The following is a 21,105-nucleotide window of genomic DNA, read 5'->3' on the forward strand; positions in this document are numbered from 1 at the left end:
GTCGCGAGTGTAAGCTGAAATAAAGGCAAATGAACACGTACCATCAGAAGCTTAGATCCAGTGAGCAGTTCGAAAGAGCCAACAGCGACGTTATCAATCCTCGAAACATCGAGGGACCATGTCGATCGAATCAGCCAATCTCTACGTGGCTGCGAGGCGAAAACAAACAGCGAGGCGAGGAGAAGACCAACATCGAGGCGGTTCTACGATCTTCGACTCGTTTGAGCGGAGGAACATCGAACTGCGAGCAGGAAGTGCACGCGAGACGGAAAAAAAAAGAAAAAAAAAGGAAAAACGAGGACGATCGGAGGTCGCAGCTCGAAGTGTGTCAGGCTTCCGGTTTACGCGTCGACGCGGAGGAAGCAAAGCGCGAATCAGCGTCGAACACGACTCTGCTTCGAATGGAAATCGTGGAACCAGACGAGAAATAATGGCAGACGCGCGTAGAAGAGGAAACGTGCTCGACGACCGCGCGAGAAAAGACGAGAGAGGACCTTCCACGCTCGCGTATCAGCCCAAGACTGGACGATAGTGGGGAGGCTCGTTTTCGAAAGCATCGTTTTCTCTCGACGGCTTCCGGATGGAGGTAACCGGGCATGCGTGCCGCGAGCCACCCGATCAACGCACTGTGTGCACAGGGTGTGCCGACTGGCACGCGAGCGTGCTACAGCGGCATCGAGCGTGTACAGGGTGCTGCACAAGTAGGCGGAGATTCGATCGAACTGTGAGTTCTAAGTTTTCGAAGCTTTGAGTTTTTTTGAGTTTTTGAAGCTTTCAAAGTTTCCTGAGTTTTTGAAGTTTCTGAGATTCTTGAGTTTTTGAAGATTTCTGAATTTTCGAAGCTTCTGAGATTTTTGAGTTTTTCAAGCTTTCTGAATTTTCGAAGTTTCTGAGATTTTGCAATTTTCTAAGCTTTCAAGGTTTTCTGAACTTTCGAAATTTTAGTACAGAAGTAGAGAAAGCTTGTATGGAACTATGAAACGCACCAGTGCGTATGTGTATTAAGTTGGTGCCTATGAAATGTTGGATTTTTATAAAACTGCATATTAGTTTCAGAAACTTCGATATAATTTTTACTCAACGAGATTCGAGCGTGTACAGGGTGGTACAGAAGTAGGGGAAGATTGTATGGAACTGTAAGACGTACCAGTGCGTATGTGTGTTAAGTTGGTGTCTATGAAATATTGGATTTTTGCCTCCTTAAACGTTAGCAATAATTTCTATCTGCATCCATCAGCAATAAAAAATTTCTATTTCAGTAAAAAAAACTTGAATAGCAAAACATTATGCATTTCTGATAAATTTGCAATGAAATACAGTTAATTACTATCATATCAACTGTGATGTCTCTTCAGTGGAGACACTCGAGTGGGGTTAAAAAGGGATAATGAAGCAGAAGCATGGGTGCTGCAGAGCTGCAGCACCTTCAGAGCCAAAGCTCGAGCATAAGCACTGCAGCGTCCTCTAAACAGAGGCACTGTAGCGTTAGTTAGTTTTCTCGTCTGATATTATCATAAATATTTAATATATAATTACTCTCTTCTTCTTCATTAATTTTCTCTTCAGTTGCTACGAACGTGCGCGTGCATAGATAAAATTCAATGTATTGGTAACAATAGCCACGTACATAAGTGCTGCGGAATTGTAGCACCCCCAAAGGCAATAGACGTTAGAACAATAAGAACTATTGCTAAAATATTGCTCAAAAATTGCTAACATCTTCCAGTAATAAAGAATTTCCATTACAGACATGCATGAGACAATGTGAACATTTTTAATAAATAATAAACTTAAAGACACCCTGCTGGGAACGCCAAAAATTATTTTTATTATTGTATTATATTTTTTGAGTTTATTATTTATTAAAAATGTTCATATTGTTTTGTATTTTAAAATGAAAAATTGAAGTTAGTGATCAAAAATTGCAGAAAATATTTACTTGTGCTAAAATTGGTATTATGGGTGCTGCAGCTCTGCAGCACCCATGCATCTGCTTCATTAACCCTTTGCACTGAAGAGACATCACAGTTGATTAGTAATTAATTGTATTCCATCGCAAATTTATCAGAAATGCATAACGTTTTGCTATTCAAATTTTCTTATTAAAATGTAAATTTTTTATTGCTGATAGACGCAGACAGAAATTATTATTATTAACGTCTGAGAAGGTGCTGCAGCTCTGCAGCACCCATGCTTCTGCTTTGTTAACCCTTTTTAACCCCACTCGAGTGTCTCCACTGAAGAGACAACACAGTTGATTAGTAGTTAATTGTATTTCATCGCAACTTTATCAGAAATGCAAGATGTTTTCTTATTGAAATGTAAATTTTTTTATTGCTGATAGACACAGCTGAATTTCATCGCAACTTTATCAGAAATGCATAATGTTTTCTTACTGAAATGTAAATTTTTTTATTACTGATAGGCGCAGATAGAAATTATTGCTAACGTTTAAGAAGGTGCTGCAGCTCTGCAGCACCCTTGCTTCTGCTTCATTAACCCTTTTTAACCCCACTCGAGTGTCTCCACTGAAGAGACATCACAGTTGATTAGTAATTAACCGTATTTCATCGCAACTTTATCAGAAATGCAAGATGTTTTCTTATTGAAATGTAAATTTTTTTATTGCTGATAAACGCAGATAGAAATTATTATTATTAACGTCTGAGAAGGTACTAAGTGCAGAGGGTTAATATAACTGTTTTTGCTATGGCAGTCGTCGCCACTGACTATGGAAAATATCGAATGGCTGACAACCAGCAACGACATCGACCTCGGTACTTATAAGCTGTCCAACCTAAATGAAAATACGAGCAGTATTGATTAAGCCAGGGGTGGCAGAACGCATTCGATCAATGTATCAAAATGTAATGAAATTTAATGGAATCTCTTCTCTCTCTGCCATTAAATGGCACAGTGTGAGTATACATCAATAAGTAATATACAGGGTGATCTGTTATTGTTAGTGGTACAACCGAAAGGGAGGTGATTTTACATGAAAAAATCAGTCGAAAATATAGAATAATGATTTCTCATTTAAGGCTTTGTTTTCGAGATGATCGACTTTGAATTTTGGCTGACCATAACTGCACTTGGTCACGTTTCGATATAGCAAATCTCACTTCCTCTTGCTGGTAATTGAAAAAAACCTATTCCAAAACTATATACATGAAAAACTAAGTTGAAAATGTAGAATAACAATTTTTTATTGAAAGCTTTGTTTTCGAGATAATCGACTTTGAATTTTCGTTGGCTATGGCTGCACTTGGTCACGTTTCAATATAGCGAATCTCACTTCCTGTCGCTGGTAATTGAAGAGAACCTATTCCAAAACTATATACATGGAAAACTAAGTCGAAAATGTAGAATAACAATTTTTTATTGGAAGCTTTGTTTTCGAGATAATCGACTTTGAATTTTCGTTGGCTATGGCTGCACTTGGTCACATTTCAATATAGCGAATCTCACTTCCTGTCGATGGTAATTGAAGAGAATCTAATCCAAAACTATATACATGAAAAACTAAGTCGAAAATATAGAATAACAATTTTTTATTAGAAGCTTTGTTTTCGAGATAATCGACTTTGAATTTTTGTTGGGCATGGCTGCACTTGATAGAAAAGCGCCATCGCGTTGCATAGAACTTGACAACTTACTTACTTTGGAATTTAATAAGTATTAAATATTATACTAATTGTAAAATCAACATTTTGAATATCTTTCTTTGATATATATAACTATCAATTTTTCTAATTTTGCGAGATATTCGCAAAAAAATGTTATGCACTTGAAGTTTTCTGAATTTTGCGAGATTTTTGAGTTTTCGAAGAATTTTGAGCTTTCGAAATTTTCTAAGCTTTCGAAATTTTCTGAGCACTCCAAATTTTCTAAGCTTTCAAAGTTTTCTGAACACTCCAAATTTTCTAAGCTTTCAAAGTTTTCTGAGCTCAGAATAAAAACAATTTTTAAAAGACTCAAAAAATACGTAAAAAAGGCGCTCAAATTGTTAAATAATGCTACTGTCGAATGCTTTCACAATTTTTCATGGAATTAGAAAAATAATACATATAAGTATGTATACCATAAAACATACTAGACTTTCGTTCGCAATCGAATAATCACAAAAAATCTATTACGAAACACTGTGCGTGATATTCAGTCATTTGCTGCTTACATAATCTGCATGCTATGATACTATTTGCGTAAAAGCATGGTTACATATTATTTATGTAAGCGTGCACGAATTGGTACTCGAAAATATGAAACATGTTCTATGTATTAACACTTAATAAAATCAGATTATAGTCAAGGAAGTGTATATTTTTAGAATCTAAAATGTATTACGAAACTGGCAAATTTTTCAAATAATAACTCCCTCTTTAATCAAACTTATTAAGTAATGACTCTTTCTTTAATCAAACTTGTTAAATAATAACTCTCTCTTTAATAAAATTTCTTTAATCAAATTTCTTAAATAATAATTCTATCTTTAATCAAACTTCTTAAATAATATCTCAATTTGTAAAATATTGCACAGTCGCAAAATAAATTTTTGTATATATCTACTTATTTTTAATAATCTTTAATAAGCAGATAAAATAATTTTAAAGATTAATAAATAAATTGAAAAATGATCTACTTATTTTTAAAACGTTGTCTACTTATTAAAAATAAGTAGATAATTTTTGAATTTATTTTATCTATTTATTAAAAATAAGTAGATAGGTAGATATGTAGAAAAATTTATTAAAAATAAGTATTCTGTATAAATCACTAAGGATCTTCTCTTAAGAATTTTCTTTTCTCAAAGAATTTTCGTCAAATGGTAAATTAAAACACGACGAGGTACCATTTTAACGTTTCTTTCTAATTTCAAGTAAATATTCTTATTTATACGGAAGATATGATGCTCAATTATATATCGTGAAGTAAAAGTATCATTAATAGGTTTAAAAAGCTTCGAAATGATCAGAATGCAATGCTTTCATCGCTTAATAAATTCACATATCAATAAATTCCATATTACTTTGTAACTAGCTTTCACGTTAGTGTCAGCTTCGTTACTGAAAATACTGAGAAACAAGCAATTACTTATATACAGTACTTAAACAGTAATTAATTAATTTATTAACCGCTAACTTTAACCACTCGAGCTTATCACTACGCGTGTACGATTATTTCTCTGGATATTCAAACAAAAAATAAGCTTAAATTCTTTCCTAGCGGTCTTTCAAACTGTCTACTTTGAAATTGCCAATTATTACACCATATATGAACCGAAAAATCTTTTTCTTTCTTTATTTCTCCGTTTCTTTACGCGATTTATAGCAGTCAAGATGTTAATAAGTGAAGAGCACTCTTCGAGTTGCTTCTACAAATATTTTTAATGAATTAATTGTTTAAGATTGACTCACCAGCCAGCTATACCATTCGGTTGTATCTCTTGCAAGAATATACCCAACTCTCCTTCATCTTTATAGCGAAAACCAACTACACTGAATCCGAGACTTGTGCCCTCTGGTTTATATAGCTTAAAAAAAAAAATAATTTCCATGATTAATGCTTTTATAATTTATATAGCTTAAAAAGAAACAATTTCTACGATTAATGCTTTTATGATTTATATAGCTTAAAAAGAAATAATTTCCACTATTAATGCTTTTATAATTTATATTGCTTGAAAAAATACAATTTCCACGATTAATGCTTTTATGATTTACATAGCTTAAAAAGAAATAATTTCCACTATTAATGCTTTTATAATTTATATAGCTTAAAAAGAAATAATTCCCACTATTAATGCTTTTATAATTTATATAGCTTAAAAAGAAACAATTTCCACGATTAATACTTTTATCATTTATATAGCTTAAAAAGAAAGAATTTCCACGATTAATGCTTTTATAATTTACATATATAGCTTAAAAAGAAACAATTTCCATAATTAATGCTTTTATAATTTATATAGCTTGAAAAGAAACAATTTCCATGATTAATGCTTTTATAATTTATATAGCTTAAAGAATACAATTTTCACAATTAATGCTTTTATAATTTATAAAGCTTAAAAAAAGCAATTTCCACGATTAGTGCTTTTATAATTTATATAGCTTAAAAAGAAACAATTTCCACGATTATTGTCTCTGTGTGATAAATTAATGTTGGCAAACATAAAACACATATTTTATTATAGCTCGTACTAACTTGCACAGTGAATATCTGACGACCTCCTGCTGCAGCTTTAATTACTTTCTTGAATTCCTTGACGTAAGTTGTTGTTGTAATTGGAGGCATCCCCATGACTTCGGACACAAGACTTGGACTTGTAACCTGTAGCAAAATAAACAATTGTTATTAATGTTCGATTAGTGATTTGCCATTACGATAATTCTAAATTGAGAAAATTTGTACAAAATTTGTTATACGCTCTTATAGCAAATTTAAATATCACAAAAATTACAAATAAGAAATAATATCAATGAAAAGAGAGCAGAAAAACTCTGCAAAGTTTTAAACACCACTCAAAATTTATTTAACCATTCTCTAGAAAATGTAATTAATAAATAATATTGTCAAACAGTTATAAGTATATAATTATATTGCCAAATTTATTAGTTAATAACTTAATAATATCTAATTATCGAAAATACATAAATAAAATTTTCATATAAAATTTATTTCCTTTTATAAGACTAGATTAAAAAAAATAATTGACGTTCCATTGAGAAAACTGATTACTTCTGTAGATATTTAAGAAGAAAAGGAAGCCATACATTTCGCATGAAGGTGAAACAAAATTTTACCTGTGCGCTGGTATCTTCGCTACTGCTGTGAACCAACAGAGCAACCGGAACCCTCTGATCCTCTACTTCGCTGTTATCTTGATACAGATCCTGATATACGTTAGAACCAAGCGGTTGCATGTGTGTACTTGGAACGGAGAGTTCTAACTGTCCGCTGATGTTAATGTCGAAGTCTCCAGGAATAATAGACGGATGCTGCCCCAGTTGACTATTTAACTCGGTCAAAGAATCTTGAATAGTCATTATGCTGCGAAATACAGGATCTTCCAGAAGAGAGATTAAGGATTTGATATCCTGCGTCGTATACACTTGTATCTCTTGTATATGTTCCAATAAATGGAGAGCCGTGGATATATCTGGAAAGACAGAAAAATAGCGTCTTTTATAGAAAATAATGCATACGTCAACGGTCAATATATTTGTCATGTACATATTTTTTATTTAGATTATTTGCTATATTTGGCATGCGTAATATATATTTATATTTATCGTGTTTCCATGGCTTACATTGCCTAATTTCTTGAACGCTTTATATATGAATTAATATAAGGAAAGTAGAAATTTTAAAGATCAAATACCTTTATTATAAACAATGATTTTTTAAAATATAAATATTTTCAAAAATTAGAAGAGAATACTATGATTATTTTATTTGAGATATTGTTTAACGTCTCTGTAGTATAACGAAGCACAAATTCAAAATTTTTAATAAATTGATCATAAATTTTAATGCGATAAATCACAATGCATACTCGATTTTTATCCAGTAAATTTAAGTATGCTTCGTCATTTAATAAATTATCATAATTTATTAAATCACATGTTTACGGTGTTTGCACATGCTTCAATAGAATTATATGATGAATATTGAAAATTTATATTAATATTGAATATTGAACATTTGAAAATAAAATAACTTATTTTAACAGCAGATTTACAAACATTTATAATTATTTATTAATATAAATTGATTGATGAATTTAATTGACGAATGCAGGAATCCACGTATTTTATTTGAAAAAGAAACGATTAATTTAATTCAGAAACGATTACAAACTTAACAGACTTAATTAAATCTGTGATAAAAAAAAAAGTGAGTTTTCAAAAGTGAAACTTGATCCAAAAATAATGTTTTCGCTTCAAAAATTTCTTTATACATAAACTTGTGATTAAGATACGATAAATATTGTCATTGAAAATACAAAATAAGCTTATATATCAGCGATGGCAAACCTTCTTGAAAAATGGTCAAATTTTGTTCGTTACTTTTTTTAATACTAGTCTGTAAGTCGCTAAGTCAGTGACAACACTTGGAACGAGAGAAGCTGCAGTAAAAAGGGTACCAATATTTTAGAAACATCAAAAATTTGTTTTGAAATCCTCTAAAAAGATTTACATTTCCTTTTCGCTGTACTACTTTTACTTCTGCGGACAAAAGAGCAGAAATAAAGGTCAACATAAACATTTGTAAATATCTTTCGTAATAAATTCAATGTTAGACATTTACACTTTAATTTTTTAATATTTCTGATCATCTATTTTCTCTTTCGTGATATAAAAATCAATGCGTGGATCGTTTAAGAAGTCTTCGCTGGTCAATGTCTGACCCATTGGTCATAGATTCGCACCTACTATTATATACTCCGCAAAGAAAAGTATAAATGTACATCACAATCATTTAACTAGAAATTAAAACATTATTTTAATATAGCAAAATTTTATTTACCTGCGCTTAACGGCATTTTGTGTTTGTTAAAGTGCTTCGCAGATAGATACGTATAAAAAGTACTGTCGATCGCCCTGTAAAAAGAAATATATATATACATATGCTAGTATGCGTATTTAGATATCGTATAATTTTTAATAAGCGGATAAAATAATTTTAAAAATTAATAAACAAATTAAAAATGATCTGCTTATTTTTAAAAAATTATTTACTTATTTTTAATAATTTTTAATAAGCAGGTAAAATAATTTTAAAAGTTGATAAATAAATTAAAAAATGATCTGCTTATTTTTAAAAAATAAAATTATCTACTTATTAAAAGTTATCTACTTATTTTTAATAATTTTTAATAAGCAGATAAAATAATTTTAAAAGTTGATAAATAAATTTAAAAATGATCTGTTTATTTTTTTTTTAATTATCTACTCATTAAAAGTTATCTACTTATTTTTAAAAAATTATCTACTTATTAAAAATTATCTACTTATTTTTAATAATTTTAAATAAGCAGATAAAATAATTAAAAAAGTTTATAAATAAGTTTAAGAATGATTTGCTTATTTTTAAAAAATGATCTACACATTAAAAGTTATCTACAATTATCGAGGTAAAAGTAAACTTAAAATACAGAATGCATCTTAACCTCCACACCAGACGAGTGTCTCGAAAAGATACAAATTAAACTGACCACCTTTTGCATTTCATTTAATTAATAAAATGTTATTAAGAACAGCCTTAAAATATTGCATAGACTACGGTTAATTTTAAGTGTATCGTAAATTTATCATAAATCAATACTTTATCGGACACAATCACTCGAGACGTGAACGTAACCTTTAACAAAATTGAATCTTTTCACCTCTAAATTTGTTCGAGGAACGAAAGCAGAATGAAAATAAGTTTGTACCGATGATTCTGAAAATGTTTCACAGCCACAGCGAGAAATTACAATCGTTCTCGTGAAATATCGCAGGAACCACTTAATCGCATTCTACGATCAGCTGACTGTGCCAAACTATCGAATGCTTGACAGTTCTCGCCATGAGGGAGGAGAGTGCAGGATCCACCAATAGAATCGACGTACGAGGGCGGTAAAATTCAAACGACTAATGCTGGAGTATGAACTTACCAACTTTGATTAATATTAAATTCTGTGTGTATCGTACCTTTATCATTCTGACTTGTGAAATAATCGCATATATTTAATTCTTTTGTTTAATCTTTCTAAAATCGTGGATCTGAAACAAATTTAATTCTTTCGTTTAATCCTTCTAAAATCGTGGATCTGAAACAAATTTAATTCTTTCGTTTAATCTTCCTAGAATCGTGGATCTGAAACAAATTTAATTCTTTTGTTTAATCTTTCTAGAATCGTGGATCTGAAACAAATTTAATTCTTTTGTTTAATCTTTCTAGAATTGTGGATCTGAAACAAATTTAATTCTTTTGTTTAATCTTTCTGAAATCGTGGATCTGAAACAAATTTAATTCTTTTGTTTAATCCTTCTAAAATCGTGGATCTGAAACAAATTTAATTCTTTTGTTTAATCCTTCTAAAATCGTGGATCTGAAACAAATTTAATTCTTTCGTTTAATCTTCCTAGAATCGTGGATCTGAAACAAATTTAATTCTTTTGTTTAATCTTTCTAGAATCGTGGATCTGAAACAAATTTAATTCTTTTGTTTAATCTTTCTAGAATTGTGGATCTGAAACAAATTTAATTCTTTTGTTTAATCTTTCTGAAATCGTGGATCTGAAACAAATTTAATTCTTTTGTTTAATCCTTCTAAAATCGTGGATCTGAAACAAATTTAATTCTTTTGTTTAATCTTTCTAAAATCGTGGATCTGAAACAAATTTATTTAATGGATTAGTAAAAGCATATATTGAAAAGAAGTTGTAGAAATATTAATATAATTAGTTATATTAGGATATAGAAATATTAATTAATATATTAGATATAGAAATAATAATTAAATAAGAACAAAAAACGAGACATATTTTCATGAAATATTGTATGTCTTATGGTCTGGCAAAACTTAAGAATTCACTTTTAATTTTTACAAAATATTAACTCTTTAAAAAAAAAAGAATACTCTACTGAAATATTAATAGTTTTGTTTTTAATGCTCAGTAAATTTCAAAATTGTCATAAATAATGATACACTTAGTGTCATAAATAATGATACAGATAGTTTTACTGTTAATGTACGAGAAAGAGTCGAGTGCAAAGGGTTAAACAAAGTTTGTAATACAACAAAATAGTAATAGAATAGTAATTAAGAATACCACGAAGTCGATAAGCAAGCTTGCGAGCGTACCTCGAAAGCAGAAACGTGTCTTGAAAGGTTTTATCGACAGCAGAGGACAGCACGTCTGCTCAGCAGTCGACGTCGACTCGAACTGACTGCCAGTGCCGCTCTGCGCATGCGTCGAGGGCGCTCGAGCGAGGTCGAAGGTGCTCGAGCGTGAACGAAGGCGCACGAGCGTGAACGAAGACGCACGAGCGAGGTCGAAGACGCTCGAACGCAGTTTTCAAACAACGCTGCTGCGTTCCACTTCGTGGCCTTGGTATTTCGCTATCTGCTTCGACTGTAAACAAATCAGCTAATTGAAAAACTACTGCAAAAGACACGTCTAAGTAATACGAGTTCCAGGAAGATTGTCGTGCGTATTCTTCTCAGAAGAATGTGTACTATTGTGCAGAGAAGAAATTTTACTGCTTACATAAATATTTATCCACGTGTATAAGACATGTAACATAGATAATATTTTACTATACGTGTTATTTTATTATTTATGAGATGTTAATTATAGTATGAGTATTCAGGAAGTTTTAAATGAAAGTAGTATTTTCGATGTGAATATGTATGAGTTAAATACTATGAATATTAATAATTACATTTATTAATATTCATGGTATCATTTATCGAATAACAGAAATAATTACGAGTACAATGAAAACAATGATACAGTTTATAATGTATGATTATAATGCATGATGGTTTATATTTTAATTTTCATTAATAAGAATAGTCACGAGGATTTATTGAATAATATAGACAATTACAAATACAATAAAAATAATGATACAGTTCTAAAAATAAGTAAATTAAACAACGGAATACAAATGTACAAAATGCGAACACATTTGATTCGAAATTCGAACGCAAACACTTTAGATTTGAAAATCGAACGCGAACGCATTCAATTTGAAATTCGAACACGGCCACATTCAATTCGAAATTCGAACGCAAACACATTCGATTCGAAATTCGAACGCAACCATATTTGATTTGAAATTCGAACGCGACCACATCCAATTCGAAATTTGAACACAAACGCATTCGATTCGAAATTCGAATGCGAATATGTTCAATTCGAAATTTGAACGCGAATATATTCAATTCGAAATTCGAACGCGACCATATTAAATTCGAAATTCGAACGCGACCATATTAAATTCGAAATTCGAACGCGAATATATTCAATTCGAAATTCGAACGCGAATTATTGAATTCGAAATTCGAACGCCACCACATTCAATTCGAAATTCGAACGCAACTATATTTGATTTGAAATTCGAACGCGATCACATCCAATTCGAAATTCGAACGCATTCGATTCGAAATTCGAACGCATTCAATTCGAAATACGAACGCGACCATATTAAATTCAAAATTCGAACGCGACCATATTAAATTCGAAATTCGAACGCGACCATATTCAATTCGAAATTCGAACGCGAATATATTCAATTCGAAATTCGAACGCGAATTATTGAATTCGAAATTCGAACGCCACCACATTCAATTCGAAATTCGAACGCAACCACATTTAATTAGAAATTCGAACGCGACCACATCTAATTCGAAATTCGAGCGCGACCATATTAAATTCGAAATTCGAACGCGACCACATCCAATTCGAAATTCGAACACAAACACATTCGATTCGAAATTCGAACGCGAAGACATTCAATTCGAAATTCGAACGCGAATATATTCAATTCGAAATTCGAACGTGATCACATCCAATTCGAAATTCGAACGCATTCGATTCGAAATTCGAACGCAAACACTTTAGATTTGAAAATCGAACGCGACCATATTAAATTCGAAATTCGAACAGGAACACATTCGATTCGAAATGCGAACGCGAAGACATTCAATTCGAACGCAAACACATTCGATTCGATATTCGAACACAACCACATCCAATTCGAAATTCAAACGCAACCGCATCCGATTCGAAATTCGAACGCGTTCGAGGTTTGAACTCGACCGAAGTTGACCGCGAGCCGCGCCCGCAGCTCGCGCACAATCGATAGCGGATCTCATTTCTGTCAAATGGATAATGGCAGCGACGGCGATTGATATGATGTTGCAGAGCAACGGGTTCCAGTCGAAGAAGAAAGAGGACCCAGAGAATAAAGACAACTTATGGTACGCTCAGAGCATTTACTTCTCGCAATTCCATTTAACACGAACCACACTCGTCTAACAGGTTAAACACTGTTCTTACGTATAAATATTTTGACGTACGCCTCGCGTGCCACACATCACAGACGGATTAATTATCCTCGATATTTTCATCCACATTTCTCTTCGACTTTCGCCAGGTCTTCTATTTTGGCGGAAGTGCAAAACAGCAGCAGCAACAAGCTACCTTCGAACAAGAATATCCTTGTCTTGGGTAAGTTTGTGTAATCACTTTCTGTAATTAATGCAAACGAGACGCACACTGCGTGTAGTTATGCGTCATCGATGATTGGTAAGCATAATAACCATAAAGATGATTTTATTTGGATTTTAAGATGCGCGAAATAGTTATCGATTCGATCGTCAACTTTAAATTTCATTTCTTCCGTTAGTGACTTTAACGATATTTTTAGTGTATGTTCCATTTTTTGGTAGCGTTCTTTTACTTACGTACAACATGATTCTACCATTTGTACCATGTAAGGAAGTTGAGAATTATTTCTAAGCGATAAGAATGTTAATAAGTTCTTTGGCGAGCTGTATTTTTCAATCGTAGCATCGACGAGTTTGATATGTTTTGTATAATATTTTATTGCAACTCGTACAATATTTTCATATAATATTTAAACAACTCGTAAGCAAAGTAGTTATTATTTAGCGTAGTTATCGCATAGCGTATAACACTTGAGCGGAGATATATTCTACGGACTTAAATCTGTTAAAAAATATAGCTTTTTAGGGAATTAAATAAATATCTTGGCATGTATCGTCAATGGTACACGTGGCTTTAATAAAAAGTTTAATGTGCACCATTTGTGGCATGAAACGTGTTAATCGATATGTTTAAGAAGTATTTTGAGAGTTTAAACCCTTGTTGTACCATTAAGTTCAACAAAATACACATTAAAGCGATTGGAGACTATGCGACACAATTATAAGCAATAGCACTTTTATTTTACTTATATAAATAAGAATTAAGCTTATTAAAAATTTGATCATAATTGTTAACAGATCAGTTTACTTATAGGTGACAATGAGAGTGGAAAAACAACGCTGATCGCCAAACTGCAGGGTGTAGAAGATCCGAAGAAGGGTTCGGGTTTGGAGTTTGCGTACATCGATGTGAGAGATGATTACAGAGACGGTAATATCAATCAAGAATTGCTAGCGCATCTAACTAAAAGTAGATGCAAGATTATAAAGCTACGATGTTCTATTCAGATCAAACAAGATTGTCCGTATGGGTATTGGACGGAGATCCTGGTCATGCGAATCTTTTACGATTCGCATTGAACGCAGAGAGATTTCCACATACGCTGGTGATGCTGGTGGCTGCGATGACCACACCGTGGGCTATCCTTGACCAACTTCAATCCTGGGCTGCGCTTTTGGGAGATCATATCGACAAATTACCTTTAGCTAATGATACGTGGCAGCGGTGCAGGCAACTTAGTGAGTCACTCTTCTCGTTATACTTTAATTTAATGATATTGAGGAACGAAGACTTTTTCTGTAGAAATTTTGGTGCCAATATATAAATATTAAGAGTGTACGCATTCATTTATAACAGCGAGAGGATCAACAATATAATAAATTAAAATTAAAATTAGTTATATTACAATTACTTTTTTTGTAAAATAAGTAATGCTTTAGAAATGTTTAAGTATTAATTTTCTCATGCTTAGACGTAAAAAAGTGGCAAGATTATACAGAGCCTGGCGACGAACTAGATCCAGGTAGCCCTTTAAGACGTACTAGTCGTAATTTAGACGATGAGACAATGGATAATTTACCACTACCCGAAGGAGTACTTACAACAAACTTAGGTCTAGACGTTATGGTTGTTATTACAAAAACTGATTACATGTCCACCCTTGAGAAAGAGCACGATTACAAGTAAGTTCGTTGTACAAACGTACACACATTGAGAGTAAAAAAACAATGTCTCTTTTTATTGTTTAAATACTTTTTACAGAGACGAACATTTCGATTTTATACAACAGTGGATAAGACGATTTTGTTTGCAATACGGCGCAGGATTGTTCTACACATCCGCGAAGGAGGATAAAAACTGTGATTTGCTTTATAAATACCTTACCCATAGGATCTACTCGTTACCATTCAGGACGCCAGCTTTGGTCGTCGAGAAAGATGCGGTTCTCATGTGTGTATTCGATATTAATTACTCTGTCCATTTTTAACTCGATTCTAATGCAGTTTCTGATCGCAGTCCCGCTGGCTGGGATAACATGAAGAAGATCAGCATTCTCCACGAAAACCTGCAGTCGATGAAACCAGACGATTATTACAGAGATGTGATCGCACAGCCGCCAACAAACAGAAAGGTGAAAATAAATTGCGAATAAATTGTTTTAATGGAAACGGTTCTGCTGTAACGCGTCGTTTGTTTAATTAGTGCGTGGCTAGAGAAGTGGAAGTGCAGGCAGAAGAAGAGCAAGCCTTCCTGGCGAAGCAACAAGCTGCGTTGTTGGGTCTGAAAGACCCAACACGCTCGCCCACGACCAGGAATCAGGCAAGCACTGGGCCAGTTATTCAGGTTATACCATTTACAATTGGAGCATGCTTGTCATGTTACATGCTGTTAATTAATAATCATTCGACGTTGGTTAATAACGATATTTTTGTGGCTAATTCGTGTATCGATATCACCTGTTAACAGTTAAGATTTACAGAAATCGAAGTTCACATCTACCAACTCTGTTTTCTAACTTCAAATTAATGTTTTCGAGTGGATGTTGCTTTTTATGTATCATGGGATGTAATTATCTGACACATAACATTTCACGTTCAACTTGTTTACAGTCATGATTGTACATTAATGTTAATTTTATTCAGTGTTCTCTTCATATTAAATATGTGCTTCTATTACTCGATATTAATACTCGATTGTTATTTGTGATACGTATATGTTAATACGCCTGCAAGAAAAGTATCAGAAGCTCAGCAATTGTGACGTAAAAAATTTGTGTTTCAACTTGTACGCACTTGCTATCGAAGAAAAAAAAGGAATAAGAAATGTAGAAATCGAAACAGAGTTAACATTTCGCTTCATTGCGTAAATTCATGCATTGCTTGCGTATTCTTGTGTTTAGGATAGAAGCTTCCCATCATACAGTTACGAACCAGTCTTGCGTTACAACGAATCATACCTTCTGCCTACATCTTACGATTTTTTTCAAGAATGTTAACACACGTATTTCGTTAGATTCACAGAGAATAGAGAATACATTCATGTACATTGATTATAGAAATAGTTGACGCAAATTTCTACCATGTACATACATTGTTCCATATGTGTCGAGTCAGGTCGCCATATGCTTTTCATGGCTGATGATCAAAAGCATGTTCTAATCTTTGTGGTATGATCTGTCGTCGAGACGAGAGATGCAAGTCTCGCAAAGTATTAAACGTTTGTTACGCAGGTGGCATCGCCAAATAAGAAGCTGGACCCGAAAAGCACTGGCACCACTCAATCTGGTGAAGGTGTTCTAGCTAACTTTTTCAATTCTCTTCTTCACAAAAAGACTGGAAGCCCTGGATCGCCAGGAAGCGTTGGCACGAGCCCAATAAAAATTGGTAAGCGTTCTGGTAAACTCGAATATCATCTTAAAGTCAGAATATTTATGGTTTTCTGTTGCATTTGTAGATAGTGCACCAGTGGACAAGGCAACTATGTGCAACGACGCAGCAGTCGAGTTAGATCGACTTACAAGAACGAAGAAAATCTCTCCTCCCAATTTAAACTCTTCATCTGAATGTTAAGACGTTATATTCGTGTTTTCTTTGCGGCCCATTTACTGAACCGTAAATGTAAGTACATTTTGATAGAACTGTAAGAAGTGAATCGAAGAATCGAGTCTCTCGTCACGCAAGTTGTCAGCGTTCGAAGTCGACGTACGAATGGGCTGTTTTTCGCATTGCTGGGAATTTATTTAATTACGTAACATTTTTTTTTAACGAACACTTGTATCGCTGGTTAATTTAAAAAAATACTCACGCGATTCTGAATGATCTAGCACGAGTAATAAAATGTTAATTGAAACGTTTCGCGAAGCTAAAAGCGTTCACACAGTTGGACTTGCTGAACTAAAAAAACGTGTAGCGTTAAATTAGAATTGTATTATTATACTGATTTGTAAAACGAAGCACAATCGTTGAATCGAGGATGATTTTGACGTTTATTTGCGAATATTTGCACATTTTTCGTGTAATACTGGCATCGTTAATTATAATTTAAATGGGTCGCAAAGAATCAGATTTAAATTTATCAAGGAACAGTCTAACGCGATGCTGAGGAACAAAAAAAAAGTAAACGATACGTCACACAACTTGTCAACAGCCTTAATTTGTTGTGTTTGACTGAGTATCGATAAAAATATGAAAATACCACAGCTAGAAATTTATTAAATTAATGTAATTAAATATTTAATATAGTAATACATTCTAATTATGCTTACGCACATGTCCCTACACCTTGTTATAGTAAATTATTTAATAATCGCCCGCAGTGGGACACGAGAATCTTTTTTTTACCGTTCTTAAATCAACGAATGCAGTAGAACCTTGAATTAACTAATCATAATTTCATTTTAAATCTCTTATAAACATTAATGTCACATATAAAGAAAAGCTTAGCATCTTTTCAGTCTTCTCTTCAGTTGTTTCATTTTTTTTTAGCTACCAACTCTGTCTCTTTCTTTTGTTTTCGAAGTTATTTCGAAGCACGTACTTCCTGTTTGACTCTTATAACAGCCATGGAATTTAAATCGCTTCTACATTACTTAATAAATTAATTATAGACTTCTACAGCTACGACACAAGACTTGATGAATTTTTTTTTATAATTCAAGGTTCTAATGTATTTTTTTTTTTTTTTTTTTTTTAACAAACTAATGCATTCTTATTTATACGATACTGTTCTTGTTAATAAAAGCTGGCTAGTTCTACTCTCGTATTCGATCTAATTTGTGAAGTGCCGTTACTGTAACTTAAAACGAGTCATACGAGAATGTGTGAGATAGAATTTTATACGAATGTTAGATTTAGGCGAGAAATAAATCTTGGCCAACGACACAGGCATGTCTTTGGCTTGAGGAATATAAAAACGTGGTACGAGTGCCGTTTTAACTGCTTTGTCGACCTCTAAATGGACTCTTTATGCGAAAAGGATGTATAAATTCAATTATAATTAACGTGGCTTTCTTGTATATGGGTTAAACTGAAATTCTTCATCGAAAATAAATAATTTTTCATATAGACGAATCTCATTATTAGCGCAAAAGGATGTAGCATCAATTCATCCTGATTAATAACAATCTCCACTGCGAAACAATTAATTTAGTTTAAGCAAAAGCGTGACCCTTCAGTTTCCAAGTTTCTGTAACTTATTTAATATTTATTCGTAGCTTTAAGTTAGTGAAAATTTCGATCTGTACACCTTTTTTGGCTGGCTGGAAATATATGTATTTATTGTTATAATTTTACTGAATACAATCGAGATGGTTACATGTATAATGCGCTAAAACAATGTTTAACATGCTACTAGTAATTGTAATTAAACGTAATTGGCGTTACAATGTGATCGTCGAATGAAAAAAAAAAAAAGAAAAAATCGTAGAATAAGAGACAACTTAATAATAAGTTTGGAAAATTCAGAATTCGATTGTTGACGATCCAATTTCGATGCTCGCGTGTTAACAATTTGTAAACAAGACACAGATTTTACAGGAATGCTTCGCGAGTTCCACTTTGCATCGTTAATTTCAAGGCTCCAAGTAAAAACGAAGGGCAAACGTGTCTGCCATGGAAGTTAGCCGAGTACCAGAGTGTCAAACAATTTGTTAATTAGCTTGTACACTAATTAATTAACACGATTCTCCAATTCGAGCAAGTAAATGTAAGAAATTGCGCTCTGAAATTGTCGTTAGTAGTCAGATTACAATTGTTATTGGCTTTCTAGTTAATTATTATTACCTAGCTAAGTTCGCCAACGATTATACATTACACTTTAGCGTTTAACACGTGCAATTATTATTTTAATTCCTGTACTAATTGCTCGCATGAATTTCTAGAAACAAAATCACTGTAAATGGAAGAGCGTAAGAGCAATAGTTAAAAGCACTATTCGAGCGTTCAGAATCGAAATTAAATTTATAGACAAGATCATAAGTGTCTACGATGTGCGTTTAATTAAAAAAATTGTCTCAAAAAATGCTGTGAAGAAGCATAATGATAAACTTTACGTTTCATTCGCTCTGTGATCAGATTGTACCAAATTAAATCTAATTGTTCATGGTTTTCTGCTATCGTAGAACTCAATTATGGTCGTATCTACACGTATAAAAGTATTATTTAATTATTAGTGCAATTAACGATTGTTAATGGTCACTGGAAGCGACAGTTGTTTAGAGAATCAAAATATTCAAGAAGTTAGCAATGGAAAAACGTTCTTCCAAACGAAAAAGTGGATACAAATTAAACGCTAATTGTACAATTAGAAAAGAAATTTTGCTTTCAATGCTGCAAAGTCTTGCAAAGATCTCTCATAAACGAACAAAAAGATTCACGTGTGCTTTGAAAACTTTGCTTCTGGTTTTCTTCGCCATCAGACGAAGAAATTAGTAAATGGATAATTGAATTGTTTTACGCCGCTAATAAGACACGAATAGTCTGCAGTACAATGCTTAAACTAGTAACAATATGATTACAATTAATTTCATTAACGTTACTCGATTCTCATCGTATTTTTTTTTTCTTTCAATGCGTATATAAATTACGATGATAAGAAACTGCGAATTAAACAGCGATTACAATGGTTGTTTTTACAGTTTTATCGTTAATTAAGTGTCCAACGATACATTGAACGGTCTATCATTCATTAAGCTAATTGGCACTGTCCACTGTCATCGAAAATCGTGCTTTGAGCGATTAACTGTTTTATGTAGTACAAAATATTTACAAGAAATTTATTTAAAAAATTCGCGAGACAAGAAAGATCAGAAATTGATGCATCAAAGTTTGAACGACCATTGTAAAAAGTAAAAAATACAAATCGTTAGAAAATGTAACGTAGAAATCAAATATTTCATTACAGAGTTATTCTATTTTTATAAAAAGTGGTATCGCACTTTTTTGCGCCAATAAACGTTCGTCGTGGCAGAAGATTAATTAATAATCGAAGGAAGAACAAGTTCGTCGCTTTTGAGTCGAGAAAAGCAGAAGATTTTCACGCGACAGAGTTCATTTCATTCGTAGACACGTGGATTAACGTTATTTGCAATTTCATTCGATGCTTTCGAGTTCTAATTGTGCGCACACGCTGAATGTACCAACGAAGAATGAAAAACAGCATCACGATTAACAATAATAGAATAATAGAAGACGAAAACGGTTCTAATCATCGCTGAATTAATTTTGGTACACTCGAAACTATTAATTATCAATTGTATAAACCCATGCTCCGTTTAATTCGCAAAATAATCTACCGTTTATGCTTAACTAAGTGAATTACAATTACGTAGCGAGAATTAGTCGAGGTAATTGCATTTAATCGCGAGAGGAAATCGTTTCTCTGCGTTAATATTGAAAAGAAAAGGAATAAGTAAATATTGCATTCTGCTTCTTTTTTTTTTAAAGAAGAAACGAAGGAAGATATTTTTCAAGCTTTGCAGTTTTTTCTTTAATTCTAAGGGAGTTGATTTTTGCCACTGTTAATCAGGAATTATTTTTTAAATACAAAAATAATTACAAAACAAATAATCTACACTTATATACGATAGTTGAAGAATATATATATTTTTTAATTATTGTAGAATATTTTCTAAAGGGTATAGAATACACAAATGATTATCGTATAAGATGTTCAACAGGGATTAATTAATATAAAATTGGTTTGGAATTTGTAATAATACAAACGTGCTAAATGAACATTTTTCTAACATAGTCTTACGCGATAATTAAAAATATAGAAAATAAAATGCATTTGTATACCCGTGCAATTGAAATTGGTGAATTGTGATGCAATATTTAATTATTCCTGTCGTGTCTCGCTTATTTAAGCGAAACAGCAACTT

General features: G+C 32.5%; 2 protein-coding genes across 2 annotated transcripts in view; one reads left to right on the top strand and one right to left on the bottom strand.

Annotated features, from left to right (window-relative positions):
- Nucleotides 1-8,584, bottom strand: part of LOC143430514 (multiple PDZ domain protein) — a 211,150-nt gene extending 202,566 nt beyond the window's left edge. Inside the window, exons 1-4 of the mRNA XM_076906829.1 lie at nucleotides 8,530-8,584; nucleotides 6,804-7,159; nucleotides 6,205-6,330; nucleotides 5,415-5,530 (exon numbers count right to left, since the gene is read on the bottom strand). Coding sequence (XP_076762944.1) covers nucleotides 5,415-5,530; nucleotides 6,205-6,330; nucleotides 6,804-7,159; nucleotides 8,530-8,545 — 614 coding nt within the window. The 5' untranslated portion in view covers nucleotides 8,546-8,584. The remainder of the gene's footprint in view (nucleotides 1-5,414; nucleotides 5,531-6,204; nucleotides 6,331-6,803; nucleotides 7,160-8,529) is intronic.
- Nucleotides 8,585-12,848: 4,264 nt separating this feature from the next.
- Dlic (dynein light intermediate chain) lies at nucleotides 12,849-16,921 on the top strand. The gene is made up of 10 exons (XM_076906818.1): nucleotides 12,849-12,976; nucleotides 13,153-13,226; nucleotides 14,040-14,156; nucleotides 14,234-14,464; nucleotides 14,698-14,908; nucleotides 14,988-15,176; nucleotides 15,243-15,357; nucleotides 15,429-15,569; nucleotides 16,456-16,609; nucleotides 16,680-16,921. The coding sequence occupies exons 1-10, from the start codon at nucleotides 12,888-12,890 to the stop codon at nucleotides 16,793-16,795; spliced, it is 1,437 nt and encodes a 478-aa protein (XP_076762933.1). The 5' UTR covers nucleotides 12,849-12,887; the 3' UTR covers nucleotides 16,796-16,921.
- Nucleotides 16,922-21,105: the final 4,184 nt, after the last annotated feature.

The sequence above is a fragment of the Xylocopa sonorina genome, chromosome 14 (genome assembly GCF_050948175.1).
Source record: "Xylocopa sonorina isolate GNS202 chromosome 14, iyXylSono1_principal, whole genome shotgun sequence".
Taxonomy (NCBI): Eukaryota; Metazoa; Arthropoda; class Insecta; order Hymenoptera; family Apidae; genus Xylocopa; species Xylocopa sonorina.

Excerpts from the sequence above, each read along its gene's own strand:
- Dlic (XM_076906818.1), top strand. The coding sequence starts at position 12,888 with ATGGCAGCGACGGCGATTGATATGATGTTGCAGAGCAACGGGTTCCAG. Across the intron at positions 12,977-13,152 it reads GAGAATAAAGACAACTTATG|GTCTTCTATTTTGGCGGAAG; the intron begins GTACGCTCAGAG and ends GACTTTCGCCAG. Across the intron at positions 14,157-14,233 it reads GAGAGATGATTACAGAGACG|ATCAAACAAGATTGTCCGTA; the intron begins GTAATATCAATC and ends TGTTCTATTCAG.